Source organism: Anomaloglossus baeobatrachus, assembly GCF_048569485.1.
Source record: "Anomaloglossus baeobatrachus isolate aAnoBae1 chromosome 5 unlocalized genomic scaffold, aAnoBae1.hap1 SUPER_5_unloc_11, whole genome shotgun sequence".
Classification (NCBI taxonomy): Eukaryota; Metazoa; Chordata; class Amphibia; order Anura; family Aromobatidae; genus Anomaloglossus; species Anomaloglossus baeobatrachus.
Genome location: NW_027441786.1, coordinates 898923 through 913203, shown reverse-complemented (window position 1 = coordinate 913203; position 14281 = coordinate 898923). Strand labels below are relative to the sequence as shown.

Below are 14281 nucleotides of genomic sequence, written 5' to 3'. Positions count from 1 at the left end.
CCAAGGTACACATCAGGTAACCAAGCAAATCGCTTTGCTTGGTTACCCGATATTTACCTTGGTTACCAGCGTCCGCAGCTTTTAGAAGTCGGCTCCTTGCTCCCTCCACACGTAGCCAAGGTACACATCGGGTAACTGTAAGCAAAGCGCTTTGCTTAGTAACCCGATGTGTACTATGGTTACCAAGCACAGCGTGGTTACACAGGTCGCTGGTGGCCAGTGTCTAATCTCTGATCGCTGTGGAGCTCTGCCTGATTCAAAGCTCACCAGCGACCATGTAGCGACGCTCCAACGATCCCTGCCAGGTCAGATCGCTGGTGGGATCGCTGGAGCGTCGCTAAGTGTGACGGTACCTTTAGGCTTTCTAACCAAAGCAGGTAGCAGGGTCTTGCGGTCTGTGCAGATAAACATTACGGCTCTAATTCATGAATACCAGTGATGGACACTGAAAAATTACGTCAGGGATTGGAGTGAAATCTCTGTCATAGGGAATGCCGCAGTTTGTTATGAATGAGAGAAGCGTTAGCTTCACACCCTTCTTCTGGCCAACCTACAAAAGTCGCACAATTCTAATTTGCTCTTCCTTTCCCCTAATGCCAGCCTGTGTCCTGTTCAGTTTAGACTCCTGCAATTAAGAGACCTTTGGTTACATCATGTCACATGACTTTGAAGTCAAAGGTTCTTAAACAATCAACCTTAGAATACAACTGATGTGGTCACTAAGAGAGTGGGGTTCCTGAGAAATTGCTCAATTTGACTCCTCCTAACGCTGGCCCTGACTGTAACTAGGGTTTTTTTTTTAGTAGGGCTTATATTTCAAGCATTCTCCAAAAATCCCATAAAATCGTGCTAGGTCTTATTTTCGGTGTATGTCGTCTTTTCGGGGAAACAGGGCATTCATGAACCATCTGCAGGTCTTTGAGTTGCCTTCATAACAACATAGAGAAGGGACTAGAAACAAACAGCAGAAGAAGCAGAAGCAAAGAAAATACAGCTGAAAAAAACAGCAGAAAGCCTAAAAATGTAAACACAAATTAGTGCAGAAAGTACATGAGTAGATATCTCTTACTGGATAGATCTGGAGGAAACACATCCTGAGGAACATCGGGATCTTCTTGTTTACAATCCTGTGGGAGAAGAGGACGGGGACATCTCTCTGGTGTTGTCCTCTTACTGGATAGACCTGGAGGAAACACATACAGGGACTGAATTCATTCCTTACATACAGATAATTATAGGCCGTGTGTATTTAGTCCTGTCTATTACCTGATGATGTGAGGGGCTGGGGAACCTCCATCATGACGTCCTTGTACAGATCTTTGTGTCCTTCTAAATACTCCCACTCCTCCATGGAGAAATAGACGGTGACGTCCTGACACCTTATAGGAACCTGACACATACAATGATACCGTCACCCCCGATCCCTTCATAGCGTTACTGTATAATGTCCCAGCATTCCCAGCAGTGTCACCTCTCCAGTCAGCAGCTCAATCATCTTGTAGGCGAGTTCTAGGATCTTCTGGTCATTGATGTCCTCATGTATCGGGGGGTGAGGTGGAGGCCCCGTGATTGGGCTCAGGGGTCTTCCCCATCCCTCAGACACAGGGGCCTGACAGCGCTCACTAGAGGTCTTCTTCACTACTGTGTAATCCTGGTTATGGAGAGACACAGTAATAAATCTCACTCCAGACATTTCCAGAGTCCTCACCTCTCCAGTTCTGTCCATCTGTTATTCCCATAGATAAGAATGATGTAATGTGACGTCATCAGAATCTCTCACCTCTCCAGTAAGCCGGAAGAGGATCTCTAGGGTGAGGTGTAATATCCTCTCCGCCATCTTGTCCCTGTCCATATCCATCCTTCACGGGGCAATCAGGAGAATTCTCTTCTATAGAAGATCTCCACTGAGAGGATCCGATATTGTAGAGACCTGAATGGGAAGAAGATGACGATGTAACATCATAAAGAATCCGCTGTAATAATACAATTACTGGAGAGAATAAGGGGAAACATATAATGAGAATATTCTGGGGGAACATTATACTGTGTGAGGGCAGAAAGGGGCCGAGGACCGAGAGCAGAAAGGGGCCAATGACCGAGGGCAGAAAGGGGCCAAGGACCGAGGGCAGAAAGGGGCCGAGGACCGAGGGCAGAAAGGGGCCGAGGACTGAGGGCAGAAAAGGGCCGAGGACCGAGGGCAGAAAGGAGCCGAGGACTGAGGGCAGAAAGGGGCCGAGGACTGAGGGCAGAAAGGGGCCGAGGACTGAGGGCAAAAAGGGGCCGAGGACTGAGGGCAAAAAGGGGCCGAGGACCGAGAGCAGAAAGGGGCCAATGACCGAGGGCAGAAAGGGGCCAAGGACTGAGGGCAGAAAGGGGCCAAGGACCGAGGGCAGAAAGGGGCCGAGGACCGAGGGTAGAAAGGGGCCGAGGACTGAGGGCAGAAAGGGGCCGAGGACTGAGGGCAGAAAGGGGCCGAGGACCGAGGGCAGAAAGGGGCCGAGGACTGAGGGCAGAAAGGGGCCGAGGACTGAGGGCAAAAAGGGGCCGAGGACTGAGGGCAGACGGGTTTCCTCACTTCCGGCCTCTCATAGTTGGGGCGTCTGTATGTATCAGAGGAAAAGGAACAAAAACCTCACAATTCATAGAAATCAGCGAGAGAAAAACTCCAAGAAAGTCTCAGAGCTGAAGGGGTTAATGCCGCCTGCCCCAGTAATGGGGAATCTCCACACACCTCCCCCTGCAGAGCCGCACACTAGATATATAATACCCTGCACCTACCTCCCCCTGCAGAGCCGCACACTAGATATATAATACCCTGCACCTACCTCCACCTGCAGAGCCGCACACTAGATATATAATACCCTGCACCTACCTCCACCTGCAGAGCCGCACACTAGATATATAATACCCTGCACCTACCTCCACCTGCAGAGCCGCACACTAGATATATAATACCCTGCACCTACCTCCACCTGCAGAGCCGCACACTAGATATATAATACCCTGCACCTACCTCCACCTGCAGAGCCGCACACTAGATATATAATACCCTGCACCTACCTCCACCTGCAGAGCCGCACACTAGATATATAATACCCTGCACCTACCTCCACCTGCAGAGCCGCACACTAGATATATAATACCCTGCACCTACCTCCTCCTGCAGAGCCGCACACTAGATATATAATACCCTGCACCTACCTCCACCTGCAGAGCCGCACACTAGATATATAATACCCTGCACCTACCTCCTCCTGCAGAGCCGCACACTAGATATATAATACCCTGCACCTACCTCCACCTGCAGAGCCGTACACTAGATATATAATACCCTGCACCTACCTCCACCTGCAGAGCCGCACACTAGATATATAATACCCTGCACCTACCTCCACCTGCAGAGCCGCACACTAGATATATAATACCCTGCACCTACCTCCACCTGCAGAGCCGCACACTAGATATATAATACCCTGCACCTACCTCCACCTGCAGAGCCGCACACTAGATATATAATACCCTGCACCTACCTCCACCTGCAGAGCCGCACACTAGATATATAATAACCTGCACCTACCTCCACCTGCAGAGCCGCACACTAGATATATAATACCCTGCACCTACCTCCACCTGCAGAGCCGCACACTAGATATATAATACCCTGCACCTACCTCCACCTGCAGAGCCGCACACTAGATATATAATACCCTGCACCTACCTCCACCTGCAGAGCCGCACACTAGATATATAATACCCTGCACCTACCTCCACCTGCAGAGCCGCACACTAGATATATAATACCCTGCACCTACCTCCACCTGCAGAGCCGCACACTAGATATATAATACCCTGCACCTACCTCCACCTGCAGAGCCGCACACTAGATATATAATACCCTGCACCTACCTCCACCTGCAGAGCCGCACACTAGATATATAATACCCTGCACCTACCTCCACCTGCAGAGCCGCACACTAGATATATAATAACCTGCACCTACCTCCACCTGCAGAGCCGCACACTATATATATAATACCCTGCACCTACCTCCACCTGCAGAGCCGCACACTAGATATATAATACCCCGCACCTACCTCCATCTGCAGAGCCGCACACTAGATATATAATACCCCGCACCTACCTCCACCTGCAGAGCCGCACACTATATATATAATACCCTGCACCTACCTCCACCTGCAGAGCCGCACACTAGATATATAATACCCTGCACCTACCTCCACCTGCAGAGCCGCACACTAGATATATAATACCCTGCACCTACCTCCACCTGCAGAGCCGCACACTAGATATATAATAACCTGCACCTACCTCCACCTGCAGAGCCGCACACTAGATATATAATACCCTGCACCTACCTCCACCTGCAGAGCCGCACACTAGATATATAATACCCTGCACCTACCTCCACCTGCAGAGCCGCACACTAGATATATAATACCCTGCACCTACCTCCACCTGCAGAGCCGCACACTAGATATATAATAACCTGCACCTACCTCCACCTGCAGAGCCGCACACTAGATATATAATAACCTGCACCTACCTCCACCTGCAGAGCCGCACACTAGATATATAATACCCTGCACCTACCTCCACCTGCAGAGCCGCACACTAGATATATAATACCCTGCACCTACCTCCACCTGCAGAGCCGCACACTAGATATATAATACCCTGCACCTACCTCCTCCTGCAGAGCCGCACACTAGATATATAATACCCCGCACCTACCTCCACCTGCAGAGCCGCACACTAGATATATAATACCCTGCACCTACCTCCACCTGCAGAGCCGCACACTAGATATATAATACCCTGCACCTACCTCCACCTGCAGAGCCGCACACTAGATATATAATACCCTGCACCTACCTCCACCTGCAGAGCCGCACACTAGATATATAATAACCTGCACCTACCTCCACCTGCAGAGCCGCACACTATATATATAATACCCTGCACCTACCTCCACCTGCAGAGCCGCACACTAGATATATAATACCCCGCACCTACCTCCATCTGCAGAGCCGCACACTAGATATATAATACCCCGCACCTACCTCCACCTGCAGAGCCGCACACTATATATATAATACCCTGCACCTACCTCCACCTGCAGAGCCGCACACTAGATATATAATACCCTGCACCTACCTCCACCTGCAGAGCCGCACACTAGATATATAATACCCTGCACCTACCTCCACCTGCAGAGCCGCACACTAGATATATAATAACCTGCACCTACCTCCACCTGCAGAGCCGCACACTAGATATATAATACCCTGCACCTACCTCCACCTGCAGAGCCGCACACTAGATATATAATACCCTGCACCTACCTCCACCTGCAGAGCCGCACACTAGATATATAATAACCTGCACCTACCTCCACCTGCAGAGCCGCACACTAGATATATAATAACCTGCACCTACCTCCACCTGCAGAGCCGCACACTAGATATATAATACCCTGCACCTACCTCCACCTGCAGAGCCGCACACTAGATATATAATACCCTGCACCTACCTCCACCTGCAGAGCCGCACACTAGATATATAATACCCTGCACCTACCTCCTCCTGCAGAGCCGCACACTAGATATATAATACCCTGCACCTACCTCCACCTGCAGAGCCGCACACCAGATATATAATACCCTGCACCTACCTCCACCTGCAGAGCCGCACACTAGATATATAATACCCTGCACCTACCTCCACCTGCAGAGCCGCACACTAGATATATAATACCCTGCACCTACCTCCACCTGCAGAGCCGCACACTAGATATATAATACCCTGCACCTACCTCCACCTGCAGAGCCGCACACTAGATATATAATACCCTGCACCTACCTCCTCCTGCAGAGCCGCACACTAGATATATAATACCCTGCACCTACCTCCACCTGCAGAGCCACACACTAGATATAATACCCTGCACCTACCTCCATCTGCAGAGCCGCACACTAGATATATAATACCCTGCACCTACCTCCACCTGCAGAGCCGCACACTAGATATATAATACCCTGCACCTACCTCCACCTGCAGAGCCGCACACTAGATATATAATACCCTGCACCTACCTCCACCTGCAGAGCCGCACACTAGATATATAATACCCTGCACCTACCTCCTCCTGCAGAGCCGCACACTAGATATATAATACCCTGCACCTACCTCCACCTGCAGAGCCGCACACTAGATATATAATACCCTGCACCTACCTCCACCTGCAGAGCCGCACACTAGATATATAATACCCTGCACCTACCTCCACCTGCAGAGCCGCACACTAGATATATGGCTGCTCTGTGCTTACAGGACCTGTGATGATGTCACATGGAGGGGAGGAGTCAGGGTCACATGATCAGCTCCTCAGTGTATGTGTTTCGCCCGGGGACCAGGGGTACTCAGATCCGGGCCACAGAGTCACTTCTGTGGGTATCACGGCAGCGTGACCCGGTCTGTGATCCCAGGCTCCACAGTAAAAGGGGTTTTGTTAGGGGAGATTGTCCGTGACGCCACCCACGGTTGTGGTGATGGTGGAACACCACCGCTGCTCTAGAAGGGGATCCCGGGAGCGATGACAGGGAGCAGCGTAGTTGTTATGTCCCCTCCGTGGGTAGGGGGGTTGGTTGTCCCGGGGCCCGATGATGGGGTAAGCAGGGGGCGGCAGGGCGCAGTGCTGCAGTGCGGTGCCCGAGGGCACGGGTGTACTCACAATAAAGTCACACGGAGTCACTGGTGAACTAAGAATTGCCGGTGTCCGCAGCCTTCGGTACGGGGTGTTTGTATCCTACGTACGGTGCAGCAGCCCTGGTTGTTCTCTCCCTGCAGCAAGTGTCTTTTTCTCCTCTCTCTCTTCCTCTGTCTCCTCAGCCGGGAACGGGGAATCACTCCCCTGTAGTGATCCGGGAACCCAGGTACCAAGGGGCCACCGCCCGGCTCCGGCTACCTCTGGCCCCTTCCTCACTACGGCCTGCCCCGGCCCTTTTGGAGAACCCTCCACTCCCAGCCGGGAGCTACACTTCAGACCTCCGTCCTGTCTGCTCTCCACACACTGTCTGCTCCAGCCCCTCCCCTCTCCTCTGCTTTTCCCTTACACTGGGGGCTGTGCTTTGTCATGCTGCACCGTGTGAGATCATATTACCAAGGAGGATTAACTCTTTATGTGACACCCTGGCTGTGCCAGGGCGTCACACACCCCCTTGGTAAAACACGGCCCGTCCTCGGGCCGGCTAGGCACCGACATTTTATTAAACTGGAAAAGATAAAACATCAAACATTTTCAATCCTCCCAAAACGGGATGCACATCACTTTAACATTGCAGTAACAGTCCAACACTTTTAATAATAACAGGGTAACGGTTCCTTCAGTCACCCACCCAAACAACCTAGCCTTGGTGCTGCCCCTAAAGCCCAGGCAGCACCCCTTGACCCCAGTCCAGAAACGGTTCCAGATTGGTCAACGGGACCGATACTTCGCTGCCGTTGCGGCCGGGCGGACTGCCGGAGCCGTCGTCATCTCCGTCGCGGCCGGGCGGACTGCCGGGGCCGGTGGCAGGGTGGTGACAAAGGTGAGGCCTGGGGACCCCAGGTCTGGGTCCTCCCCAACAGGCGCTGCGGGCTCCGCTACCGGTAACAGGGGTAACGGCTCGGTGCATCGCTGCGGCGGCCTTTTCCAGGAACCAAATGCTGGCAGAGTCCTGGCGTCCCTGCTTCCACAGTCCTTGTCACATAAGCTGCGGTTCCTTTCTACTGCTCCCCCTTGGTACTCGGGAGCAGTCCTACCAGCAACTTTTAAACTTTCTCTTTCGCTTCCGGTCCTCCGGAGCTTCACTTCCGCCCGCGTTCTCGGGGGGGCGGAGCCTCTTTTTCGCGCCCAACGCTTGGGGAAGAAGGTGCTGGGCGGGAGATTTTCACGCCCAAAATGGCGGCAAAGATGGTGACTTTAAGATTTTTGCAGCGGATCACCGCTGACAGTCCAGAATAAGGCGCACTTCCTCCAGATAACTGGATGGGTTCGATCCTGTTCGTGACGCCAAATGTTTCGCCCGGGGACCAGGGGTACTCAGATCCGGGCCACAGAGTCACTTCTGTGGGTATCACGGCAGCGTGACCCGGTCTGTGATCCCAGGCTCCACAGTAAAAGGGGTTTTGTTAGGGGAGATTGTCCGTGACGCCACCCACGGTTGTGGTGATGGTGGAACACCACCGCTGCTCTAGAAGGGGATCCCGGGAGCGATGACAGGGAGCAGCGTAGTTGTTATGTCCCCTCCGTGGGTAGGGGGGTTGGTTGTCCCGGGGCCCGATGATGGGGTAAGCAGGGGGCGGCAGGGCGCAGTGCTGCAGTGCGGTGCCCGAGGGCACGGGTGTACTCACAATAAAGTCACACGGAGTCACTGGTGAACTAAGAATTGCCGGTGTCCGCAGCCTTCGGTACGGGGTGTTTGTATCCTACGTACGGTGCAGCAGCCCTGGTTGTTCTCTCCCTGCAGCAAGTGTCTTTTTCTCCTCTCTCTCTTCCTCTGTCTCCTCAGCCGGGAACGGGGAATCACTCCCCTGTAGTGATCCGGGAACCCAGGTACCGAGGGGCCACCACCCGGCTCCGGCTACCTCTGGCCCCTTCCTCACTACGGCCTGCCCCGGCCCTTTTGGAGAACCCTCCACTCCCAGCCGGGAGCTACACTTCAGACCTCCGTCCTGTCTGCTCTCCACACACTGTCTGCTCCAGCCCCTCCCCTCTCCTCTGCTTTTCCCTTACACTGGGGGCTGTGCTTTGTCATGCTGCACCGTGTGAGATCATATTACCAAGGAGGATTAACTCTTTATGTGACACCCTGGCTGTGCCAGGGCGTCACATATGCAGGACTCTGGATGAGGGGACGGTTATGTGTGGGGTCAGGAGTAGACATGACCGGTCCTGAACATTATTGTTCGGTGTTTGTAGTGAAAAAAAATTAGTTTTTGGAGTTTGGGTGCCTTATCAATGTAACCACTGGAGGGAGCAGCGCTGTGCTCTGTGCTCAGATATACTCTGTGCTCGGATATACTCGGTGCTCGGATATACTCGGTGTTCGGTGCTCGGTGTTCGGCCCACTGGGTGTCACTTGCAGTGTATGAATGTCTCGCATTATATAAAGTGGATATCAAAAAGCAAATAAGAGGCTAAAACATAACTTTCAATAAAAGTATAGAAGAGACCTAATACCGAGGCCAATGTAACCATAAGCATCCCCGACTACTATCAGGATATAAGGCGTAGACCAAGCCACACAAGAGACAGCCCCTCAGGGATGCCACAAATATAACAAACTAAACAAACAAAAAACAAAAAAATGAAAAAAATATATAGATTGTGTTTCCACGTGTTATCCACGCCTTATATCCTGATAACAGTCGGGGATGCTTATGGTTACACTAGAAGGTGGCCCGATTCTAACGCATCGGGTATTCTAGAATTTAATGTGTAGTTAATGTATGATTTTAGTTATATATATCAATGTTGTTGTGTGTAGTTGCCAGTGTTTGTGTAGGGCACTGTAAATGTTCTGGGTGTTGTCTGGGTGTGGGGGTGTGTGAGAGCGGTGTTGTATGTGTGTTGCGTTGTGTGTGTTGCGTTGTTTGTGGAGGGCTGTGTGTCTGCAGTGTTGTCTGTGTGTGGTGCTGTGTGTGTTGCGCGGTTTGTGTGGGTGTGGAGTGTGTGTGTGTTTTGGGGGAGGTATGTTTTGTGCAGTGTGTGTTGCGCGGTATGTGCGTATATTTGTGTATGCAGCGGTGTTTGTGTGTTGCTTGTTGTGTGTATGCGGCGTTGTCTGTGTGTGGGTGTCTGTGTAGGGCAGTGTTTGTAGTTCCCAGTGTGTGTGTGGTGTGTTGTGCGGTGTGCGTGTGGCGCTGTGTGTGTGTTTTGGGGGGCGGTGTGCACCCCCATCGTGCTCCATCACCAATGCTGCGCACCCCCCATCGTGCTCCATCCCCCATGCTGCGCACCCCCCATCGTGCTCCATCCCCCATGCTGCGCACCCCCCATCATGCTCCATCCCCCATGCTGCGCACTCCCATCATGCTCCATCCCCCATGCTGCGCACTCCCCATCGTGCTCCATCCCCCATGCTGCGCACCCCCCATCATGCTCCATCCCCCATGCTGCGCACCCCCCATCAAGCTCCATCCCCCATGATGCGCACCCCCATCGTGCTCCATCCCCCATGCTGCGCACCCCCCATCGTGCTCCATCCCCCATGCTGCACACCCCCCATCGTGCTCCATCCCCTATGCTGTGCACTCCCCATCCTGCTCCATCCCCCATGCTGCGCACTCCCCATCGTGCTCCATCACCCATGCTGCGCACCCCCCATCGTGCTCCATCCCCCATGCTGCGCACCCCCCATCGTGCTCCATCCCCCATACTGTGCACCCCCCATGCTGCGCACCCCCCATCGTGCTCCATCCCCCATGCTGCGCACCCCCCATCGTGCTCCATCCCCCATGCTGCGCACCCCCCATCGTGCTCCATCCCCCATGCTGCGCACCCCCCATCGTGCTCCATCCCCCATGCTGCGCACTCCCCATCGTGCTCCACAGTCACACATCAGACAGTATACACGCACACATCTGATCGCATACACTCACACCCCACTTCTCCCTGTGCCCTCCGGTGGGCGGTCCCAGCAGCTGTGCTGCACGCCGTTCTCCTCTGCCTTCTGCCGACACTCACAGATCCGATCGCGTAACTAACACATCAGAACACATGCACACATCCGATCGCATACACGCACATATCTGATCGCATACACGCACACATCCGATCGCATACACGCACACATCCGATCGCATACACACACTGACGATATCGCACATACACGCTCACACACTCACAACATCCGGAGATACCACATGCTTCCGGCCATGTGATCCTCCGGCAGGTCCTGGAAGGTCACTGCACGAACAGTATCGCCGCCGAGAAGTAAGCAATATCACTGGATGTTGTGAGTGTGTGGATGCGATCTGTTGTGTGTGTGAGAGTGAGTGAGTGTGATCTGATGTGTGTGTGTCTGTTCTTATGTGTGTGCGTGTGTGTGTTCCGCCGCTGCAGGACCTTGATGCGCTCACCTGCTCCCGGTCGGCGTCTGGTGAGTATGACTGCGGGGTCTTCTTTCTTCTGTCTTCTCTTCTGGGGGTGCCCGCTGCCTGTAATGAAGTGTCTTGCAGTGTCTTTAACTCTTTCACCGCTGCATGACACTTCATTATTGACCGCAGCGTATGCCGCCTCCCTGCACATGTGTACCGGGAGCCGGTGTTCGCTGGTAACCATGATACACATCGGGTAACTAAGGGAAGCACTTCCTATAGTTACGCGATGTGTATCATGGTTACCAGCGTACACCGGCTCCTTCACGATCCCAGCATCGCAAGGTTATGTCCGCCGGGGGCGGGGCCGAGTGTGCCAACGTGTGGCGGGGGCGAGCGGGCGAGGCATCAGCGTATGCCGGCTCCCTGCACATGTGTACCGGGAGCCGGTGTACGCTGGAGCGGGCAATGCGTGCGGAGGGCCGGGGCGAGCGGCTAACCCATGCGGGGGGCGGGGCCAGGCCGAGGCGAGCGGCCAATCCGTGGGGGGGGTGGGGCCAGGCCGAGCCCAGCGGCCAATCCGACAGTTGTCACGCTAACGACACTGTGACGGTGACACTGTCACGGTGACACAATTTTGGAGCAAGACAGACAGACAGACAGAATAAGGCAATTAAATATATAGATTGGCCTAAATATTAGGTCTTTCACATACGTTTATTGAAAGTTATGTTTTTGCATCTTATTTTCTTTTTGATATTTATTCATAAGTGGCATTGAACACATTTGCTGTATTCTATTATATAAAGTGGAGATTAAAATTAGAGAACAACAAACAATTTCCTAAACGTTGCGGTCATTGTGTCGTCCTATGTGATTATATACCCTGTTTCCCCGAAAATAAGACATTGTCTTATATTAATTTTTGCTCCCAAAAATGCACTAATCTTATATTCAGGGGATGTCTTATTTTTCCATGAAGAAAAATTCACAATTATTGATGAACAAAAATCCCTGAAACTTTATTATATGCTGTACAGTATTTATCACAAACCAGCAGAACCAGACAAACCGTGAATCCTATCAAGAATGTTTTACTGCCATTACTTCCATGTACAACAATCTATGGCACATTTATTGATCACAATATTTAACATCACAATGCAAGATGTATTCAGTGACAGTCATGTCATCATCTTCTGGAACATCACCATAACAATCCAAACTTTCAATTCTTTGGTGAATTTCTTGTGACTCCATTTCTTTCAGAATCATTGGCCCAAATCTCTCATGTTTGGCAATAGCATTGTCCTTAAATGAGCTCCTCTTGTCCAGGTCGCTGCTCGTAGTGCATTTGCAATGCAACTGTCAGTGATTTTGTCCCATGAATTTTTCACCCAAGTCACATCCTCTTGCAGTTTAGGCTTCACAAAGTTTCCACGCTGATTGCTCTCCATTCTGTTTTCAATAAAGTCATTCTACGTTTCTGTCATGAAGAAATGTCTTCATATCTTTAGCGCGGTGTGCTGCCTCCTCCCCCTCCCACCCAGCCTTCACAAACAGCACAGGCAAATATTGTTCAAAGCCAACCTGCTTTATGTGCTGGGGCAGTAATAAGCCCTTCAGCACACATTAACCCCCAGATGCTGGTCTTGCCAACCATTATGCAGGGATCTGCGGGTGTGCAGCCAGCTGTGTCTGCCCACCCCCCATCTGATCTGTTCCCACTAGTCCACACTTCACAGGCCCCCATGATTGCTTTGGAACAGATGAATGCTGAAGCTCTGGCCCGCGGTCGTAGCCGCCGCGGCCGCCGCGAACGCTCAGCAACACATTCATCTGCGTCATCGCACACCCCCGAGCGATACGAGCGCCCTGCTAGGTCGCATGGAGCACATAGCCATTCCCGCCGTTCCAGGTCCTCTCGGAGGAGCCGCCGCTCTCGCTCATCAAGGTGGCGCTCTCCTTCCGCCTCATCAGATTCTTCAGACGCCTCCGTCGTGCCTCATGGGAATCATCACCGACGTCACCATCACCCGCAGAGGGAGTCGGGTCCTCCCACAGCGCGTTCGCAGCCCGTGGAGGTCGTTGATCCACCACTGGAGCCTTATGTCGCCCCTATTCAGGATGCTGGTGAGTACCACTACTCTGGGGCATGGGGGGATGGTGCGGGTATGCCAGCAGCCCTTAAAGCACTTTTAGCAAATTTACAGCCTGCGGCGGGGGGAAAAATACTAGTTAACCCTTCATTTAATACTCAAATTTCAAACCAACCCCCCTCCCTCCTTCCCCCCCTCCACGCGCGGATATTCACAGAGACGCTTTCTTCTGCAGCGTTACCCCTTTGGGATCCCACTTGAGCGAGGAGACTGTTCAAAAAATATGGGCCAATGACTATATTGATATATGGTCCTTGGTTTCCACCGATCAACATACCGTTGATAAAGAGCGGCAATCGGCGGATCGTCCTTTTGAAAGGAGGCCAAAAGTAGCCAGGTCTATGAACAACTGGCTGCAAGCATTTTGTGTTATGGGATGCGTAATGGGTCAGAAGCACCCCGAGCGCTGCTGCGAGATGTTCATTTATCTCGACACCATATACAATTCTTACAAATCGCACGGGGGATCTGCCTGGTGGCGTTACAACGAAGATTTTCGTCGTCGTTTAGCCCTCCAACCCCAGCTAGGCTGGGGGGTCAAAGCCACGGACACATGGCTGCGACTGATGCTGGCCCAGAAGGCTTATCAGCCCTTTCATTCAGCGGCCCCTAGCACTACCGCCGGCTCCGGGTCAGTGGCCGTTCGTAGACCCGGCACGTGCTGGTCATTCAATGAAGGCCACTGTCGTTTCTTTGGCCTCTGTAAATTCAAGCACGAGTGCTCCGCCTGCGGTGGACCTCATACCGCAGCCAAGTGTACCCGTCCATCCGCAAAATTGCCTGCAAAAACATCCAGCATGCCGGATAAGGACGCCAGTGAGCGTCCTCGCGATGGGGCCGTGGCTCGACCAGTACCCCAATAAAGAGGCGGCGGCCCAGCTGCGTTTTGGTTTTACTTTCGTTTTTTTCATCCCTTTTAATTTTTGTAGGGACCCCTTGTTTGCTCAGAACCTAAAATCGGCTACTGAGTTTCATCATGTGTTACTACAGAAGTTGGAAAGCGAATTGTCAGCAGGCAGGAT

General features: G+C 52.5%; 1 protein-coding gene across 1 annotated transcript in view; it reads right to left on the bottom strand.

The window, feature by feature from the left end:
* The window catches only part of LOC142258791 (uncharacterized), a 122748-nt gene that overhangs the window by 70238 nt on the left and 38229 nt on the right, over positions 1–14281 (bottom strand). Inside the window, exon 6 of the mRNA XM_075331387.1 lies at positions 1070–1163. Within this exon, the coding sequence (XP_075187502.1) occupies positions 1070–1163 (94 nt within the window). The remainder of the gene's footprint in view (positions 1–1069; positions 1164–14281) is intronic.